Source organism: Quercus robur, chromosome 4 (genome assembly GCF_932294415.1).
Source record: "Quercus robur chromosome 4, dhQueRobu3.1, whole genome shotgun sequence".
NCBI classification, from domain to species: Eukaryota; Viridiplantae; Streptophyta; class Magnoliopsida; order Fagales; family Fagaceae; genus Quercus; species Quercus robur.
Window position 1 is genome coordinate 82862306 of NC_065537.1, and position 7113 is coordinate 82869418.

The 7113-nt window shown below is 44.8% G+C and overlaps 1 protein-coding gene across 1 annotated transcript; it reads right to left on the reverse strand.

Annotated features, from left to right (window-relative positions):
- Nucleotides 1–827: 827 nt before the first annotated feature.
- Nucleotides 828–5666, reverse strand: LOC126722776 (uncharacterized). Its single transcript, XM_050425925.1, has 6 exons — nt 5496–5666; nt 5291–5395; nt 3968–5173; nt 3153–3883; nt 1118–3101; nt 828–989 (listed from the first exon to the last, which is right to left on the reverse strand). Exons 1-6 carry the CDS (start codon nt 5664–5666, stop codon nt 828–830), a joined length of 4359 nt encoding a protein of 1452 aa, XP_050281882.1.
- Between the last annotated feature and the right edge of the window lie 1447 nt (nt 5667–7113).

Consider the following 7113-nt stretch of genomic DNA (forward strand, 5'->3'; position numbering starts at 1 on the left):
TTTAAGACTTGATGTAACTTTTTATTTATCTCGTCCTTAGTTTATGGATGAGTTATCATGTAACTTAAGGGTGTTTGGACGTTGGTCGTCCTCCCTTTAAACACTTGTGTTTTCTTTTTTTGTTATATCAAGGACGAAAGTTATGCTTGCTTTAAAATTTCTTCTCGTCTATGAGGGTGATCTTATGAAATGCTTGGAACTTTATACTCGTCTTGGAGAAATCCCAGATGTCAGCATCACCCGTCTTGAGACTTCGCCTCTTTTTTTATTTTTTTTCTAGACTTTGCATTCGTCCTTGAGCTTAATTGCTCTGGAACGTTCTTGGTTAATTAACCAGAACATCGTCCTTGCATGTATTCGTCCATGTGTGGACGTGTAAATCTCACGTTTCCGTTGAGCTTTGTGGACGTATTATTGTTCGTCCGTGTTGTGGACGTACTATCTTCCATCCCGTCTACTTCAGGGACGGATGTTCTGTGGACGTACCATTTCAGGGAAAATTTTCTCATCTACATTTGGGCATGCATACATTTCCCTTGTTTGTCGAAGTTAAATCCTTGCGTCCGGAGATTTTCCTCGTCTTGGGCTTTTCAGCCTTGTGGTGAGTTAATTGGAACGAAAATAACTTGGAGACTTAGAAATTTGCACAATACTTTGTACATAACATAAACATTGTTTTCAGGTAAGGCATATACATATATTTATGCCTTTTTTATTAAGTACAAGCTTCATAAGTTCGTCCATAAACACAACATAAATAGTAAAGCCTTAACTTCGTCCACAACACACTAAATATAAATAGTGAAATAGTAGTTAATAACAAAACATTAAATATAAGTAGAATAAGTCTTCAGACAAGGTCCAGCCTCGTCTGTGGTCATACTTCCGTCTAGGCTGACTTTTACTGATAGTACCTCCTCAAGTGCTCCACGTTCCAAGGGTGCTCCAGTTTCCTCCCGTCCAGGGCCTCCAAGTAGTAGGATCCTTGCCTTTTACAGTTGATAACTCTGTAGGGTCCTTCCCAATTCGGGCCCAATTTCCCATGTGCTGGGTTCTTGGTTGCCAAAGAGACCTTTCTTAGGACGAGATCTCCTATGTTGAAACGCCTAGGCTTCACCATTGCGTCATATTGCCTAGCCATGAGGTTCTTGTACTTTGTTGTTCTGTATTCTGCGTCTGCCCTTACCTCGTCTACTAGATCAAGGTTCAAACGGAGCTGCTCCTCATTGTCCTTATCTTTATACATCATCACCCTGTGATTGGCCATATGTACTTCCGCCGGTATGACTGCTTCGCTTCCATAAGTTAGCTTGAAAGGAGTTTCCCCCGTAGGGGTTCTCACCGTCGTCCTGTAGGCCCATAGAACACCAGGTAACTCCTCTAGCCATACCCCCTTTGCCCCCTCAAGCCGGGTCTTGATGATTTTCAATAAGGATCGGTTTGCCACTTCAGCTTGACCATTTGCTTGAGGATGAGCAGGTGAGGAATAGTGATTCTGTATTCCAAAGTGTGCGCAGAAGTCCCTAAAGAGTGCATTGCCAAACTGTCGTCCGTTATCAGATACCAATACCTTGGGCACTCCGAATCTGCATACAATGTTCTTCCACACGAAATGCTTAATATTTTGTTGTGTGATCGTCGCCAGCGGCTCAGCTTCCACCCATTTTGTGAAGTAATCGATGCCCACAACTAGAAATTTCATCTGCCTTATGCCCTGAGGAAAGGGACCCAAAATGTCTAGTCCCCATTGTGCAAAGGGCCATGGTGCCATCATCGGGGTGAGGTACTCTGATGGTTGTCTGGGGACGTTGCTAAATCGTTGACATTGGTCGCAGACCTTGACATACGCTTTAGCATCAGCTTGCATATTTGGCCAGTAATACCCTGCACGGATGACCTTGGAGACAAGGGACCTGGCTCCGGAGTGATTGCCACATGCTCCTTCATGAACTTCCCTCAGTACGTAGTTTGCTTCGTCCGGAGCCAAGCACCTAAGATAAGGTTGAGAAAAGCCCCTCTTGTATAACACTTCGTTCAGAAGTAGATATCTAGCCGATCTCACCCTCAGCTTCCTTGCTTCGTCTTTCTCTTCTGGTAGCTGTCCGTCTTTCAGGTATGATATAATCGAGGTCATCCAGTTTCCTCTATTTTCCACCTGTTGTACTTCTGGAATATCTATGCTTGGCATGTACTGAATTTGGTCAGATTCGTCCATAAATTCACTTGCCGAGGCTTCTTTCGCTATAGTATCAGCTTCCATGTTTTCCTCCCTTGGGATTTGGACGAATTCAGCTTTTTCAAATCTCTTCATTAGGTGCATCACTCTACTAAGGTATTTCCTCATCCGTAGTTCTTTTGCTTCGTACATTCCATTTACTTGCCCCATGACCAACTGAGAATCACCCAGGACGAGTATAGACTTGTCTTCCACAGACTTCTTCAATTCTAGCCCTTTGAGAAGGGCTTCATACTCGACTTCATTGTTAGTTGCTTGGTACTGTAGATGAACCTTGTGCCTCAGTTTGTCTCCTTCTGGGGACTGTAAAACCACACCAATCCCACCTGCATACTTTGTGGATGATCCATCCACATGGACGACCCATCTATCATTGTCTTCTATCTCTTCATGACTTGGGGTAAATTCTGCAATGAAATCTGCTAATGCTTGAGCTTTTATAGCATGCCTTGGTTGATATCTAATGTCAAATTCGCTGAGCTCGACGACCCACTGAATCAATCGTCCAGCTGCCTCCAGTCTGTTCATCGCCTTCTTGAGTGGATGATCCGTCATGACATTAATGACATGTGCCTGGAAATAGTGCCTTAGCTTCCTGGAAGCAGTGATCAATGCGAAGGCTAACTTTTCCATCTGTGGATATCGTCCTTCCGCTCCCCTCAATGCCTTACTCGTATAGTACACGAGTCTTTGCACTTTACCTTCTTTCCTTATCAGTGCTGAACTTACGGCATACGGGGTTACCGCCAAATACAAGTATAATTCCTCTCCCACTACTGACGGACTCAACAATGGAGACTTGGTCAGGTATGCCTTCAGATCCTCAAAAGCTTTCTGACACTCGTCGGTCCATTCGAATGCTTTTCTAAGAACTTTAAAAAATGGCAAACATTTGTCAGTGGCTTTAGAGACAAACCTGTTGAGTGCAGCGACTCGTCCAGTAAGAGATTGGATCTCCTTTGTATTCTGTGGAGGCTTCATGTCTAGTATTGCTTGAATTTTATCAGGATTCGCTTCAATCCCCTTATGAGAGACCATAAAGCCAAGGAATTTCCCTGATGATACTCCGAAAGCACATTTACTAGGATTCAGCTTCATGTGATACTGTCTCAGCGTGTCAAATGTCTCCTGCAGGTCGTCCAGATGCCTTCCTTCGTCTTGGCTCTTTACCAGCATGTCGTCCACATAGACTTCCACATTCCGCCCAATCTGCTGTCGAAACATGTGATTGACCAATCTCTGATATGTGGCCCCTGCATTCTTTAAGCCGAACGGCATCACCTTATAACAGAACAAGCCTTGACTTGTGACAAAGGATGTTTTCTCCTGATCCGCCTCATCCATCCTTATTTGATTGTATCCCGAAAAAGCGTCCATGAAACTAAGCAACTTGTAGCCCGCAATTGAATCCACCAATTGATCAATGCGTGGCAGCGGATAACTATCCTTTGGGCAAGCCTTGTTCAAGTCGGTAAAATCCACGCACATTCTCCACTTACCATTTGCCTTCTTGACCATTACAACATTTGCCAACCAATCTAGGTAGTACACTTCTCGGATAAACCTCGCCCCCATCAGTTTTTGAATTTCGTCTTTGATAGCATCATTTCTCTTAGAGGCAAACACCCTCTTTTTTTGCCGCACTGGCTTGGAGGAAGGGCATACATTCAGACGGTGGGTAATGACACTAGGGTCTATACCTGGCATGTCTTCATGACTCCATGCGAACACATCAATATTTTTCTTCAAAAAGTGGACGAGGCCCTCCTTAATCTTCTCTTCTAGATCTGCCCCAACCCTGGTACACTTCTCAGGGTTCTCTTCGTCCAAGGAAATGTCTTCTAATGCTTCGGTAGGCTCAGCTACCATTTTCCTTTCTTCAATATTCATGGCTTGAATTTGCTCGTCCATGGCCAACATGGCCAAGTAACATTCTCTTGCTGCCAATTGATCCCCTTGCACCTGCCCTACTCCGTGTTCTGTTGGAAACTTAACTGATAAGTGGTAAGTGGAGGTAACGGCCTTCCAACTATTCAAAGTTGGTCGTCCAATTATGGCGTTATAGGAGGACGGACAGTCTACCACAAGGAAGTTCACATCCTTGGTGACTTGTCGTGGGTATGCCCCCACTACCACTGACAAGGAAATGGTACCCACGGGTTGTATCTTCATGCCACCAAAACCTACTAGGGGGGAGTTCACTGGACGGAGCCGGTCTCGTCCTAGCCTCATTTGTTGAAAAGCTAGATAATACAAAATGTCCGCCGAGCTTCCGTTGTCTACAAGCACCCTTCTAGTTGTGTAGTCAGCAATCATTAAGGTGATGACGAGAGCATCATCATGGGGGTGATGAATTCTCTCAGCGTCTTCGTCCGTGAAGGTGATCGCTGCTTCGTCCGTGGTCCTTGCTCTCGGTGATCGTCCAGAAAGCTGGACACTCTGCACTACCTTCAAATATGCTTTCTTGGACTTGGATGACTGGCCTGTCGAACTTCCCCCTATAATGACTCTTATTTCTCCGAATGGTGGCCGTGATGATTCTTCCATTTTTCCTTTCATTTTTTCGTCCCTGTTATCTTGTCCAAGGAAATTCTTCAGCTTCCCTTGCCTTATGAGATTTTCGATTTGCTGCTTTAAATCGAAACACTCGTCCGTATCGTGACCATGATCCCTATGGAAGCAACAATACTTGTTCCGATTGCGTTTATTGGGATCTCCCCTCATTTTCTCCGGCCACTTCAAGGAAGGATCATCCTTGATCTGCATTAGGACCTGCTCAAGTGGGACGTTCAAAGAGGTATACTGCTGGTTCCGTGCTGAAGAGCCCGGCTTCTTAATGTCTCGGTCTTTCCTGTCTTCCGTGCGTCCCTTCTTTGGACGAGGGCCCTGCTCTAAGTGGCAACTGGGATTTGCGTCTACTCTCTCAGACCTCTTCCTCTTCTTAGCAATGATTGCGTCTTCTGCATTCATAAAATTTTGTGCCGAATGGACAAGTTCTGCCATAGACTGGGGCTCTTTTTCATAGAGTTTGTGAATGAACAGATCCGAATTCACCCCATTATGGAAAGCTGCCAACAAGAGCTTGTCATCTGCTTCGTCCACACTCAGGGCCTCTCTGTTGAAACGGGTGATGAACGACTGTAAACTCTCGTTCTCTCCCTGCTCTATGGTCAATAGGCTGGACGAGGAACACTTATGTCTTTGTCCTCCTATGAAAGTTGTTAACAAACAGTTTGCTCAACTCTTCAAAAGAACTCACCGAATTCGGGGGTATTTTACTGAACCAAACCCGTGCTGGGCCCTTGAGCGTAGTAGGGAATGCTCTGCACATTATTTCGTCAAGAACCCCTTGGAGATGCATGGTGGTCTTGAAGGTAGCAATGTGATCGAACGGGTCTCGTGTTCCGTCGTACGAATTCAGAGAAGGCATCTTAAACTTCGATGGTAGAGGATGACCGTTGATAGAAGCCGTAAAGGGGGAATCAGTTCGGTGGACCAGGTCTTCTATAGGATTTGTCCTTCTCATATTTTCTTTCATTTCCTCCATGACTTCTCATCTGGTCCATCTCTTCCTTCAAATGCGGCACCGCTCGTGAAGTGGTACCTCTTAACTGACTTCCAATCTCAATGTTCTCTCTGTCATCACGACTCTGCGTTTGTCCTCCACCCTCACGTTCTTCACGCGTCTGCCTCCTTAGATTAATCTCCATTCTTAATTCTTGGTTTTGGCGAGTCAACTTCGCCACTGCGGTCGCCATGGATTGTACGTTTTGAACAGATGAATTCTGCATGACCGGTGCGGATTGGCGGTCGCGGTGAGGGTTACTGGAAGCATCTCTGCTTCCCTGACGGCCTGGGCTGGTAGCCCTCGATCTAGTCCGTACCATCAACTTTTGGTCAAAGGGAAGAATAACTTTCCCACAGACGGCGCCAAACTGATAGCGATCAAGGAATCAGTTAGTTGAATAGCACGGATCACGATGATGTTGAGGGCCTGAAAGATAAGAAATAGAAGGTCAGAGGAGACCGGGGTTGGCCGGTCAAAACTCCTCCGATGATGAAGTTAGTAACTCTCCTCTTAATGGAAAAATATTGTTTGTAAAGAAGAAATACTCTGCCTTTCTTTGTCGGAGACTCATCTCTTTTTATAGGTTTAGGGAGCGGTTATCCGTTGGATAACCTCCCCCAATTTTACGGAGTCCGGAGCATACAATTTGATAACCGTTATAGCGGTTATCTTTGTCAAAACTGCCTTGCCCTCGTCCTAAGTGTTTCCTGGACGAGAGATAGTACACCAGTTAGTGCATGTCGTCCAGAGGTCTCTCTGGACGACAGTAATGTGGCTTGTTTAACCTTCTCATGGACGACATTCATGGACGAGTAAGGAGTTGGCTTTTTTAGACACCATCAATAGGTATTATTAGACAATGCTTAAGGTGATTCAAGTCAAGATTCAAGAACAAGCTGTAGAAAGAAGAATTTAGAAGCTGCCTGGTTCGACCGATCGAGAGACAGGCTCAATCGATCGAAACACATATCTACAGAATTTTTATTTAAGCCCAACTGCTCATTAAGCCCAAAAAGGATTAGGGTTTCAGATCTACTTCTTCTATTATATAAAGGAAACCCTAAACACGTTTTTATAAGACTTTCCAGAGAGAATAGTGGGCCTCTTTTGCATCTAGGGTTTTGTACCCAAAAAGCTCTCTTATGTCTTCTACCGGTGTTATTCCTTGAAGAATCTCAAGATTCGGTTTTGTAGAAGTTGTTGCCTTCTCTAGTCATCAAAGGTGCTAATAATCTAAACCTTCAAGGGTGGTCTTGGAGTCACAAATAGGAGAGTTTGTGCTTTTATCACAAGTGTGGGTGCTTGTGTT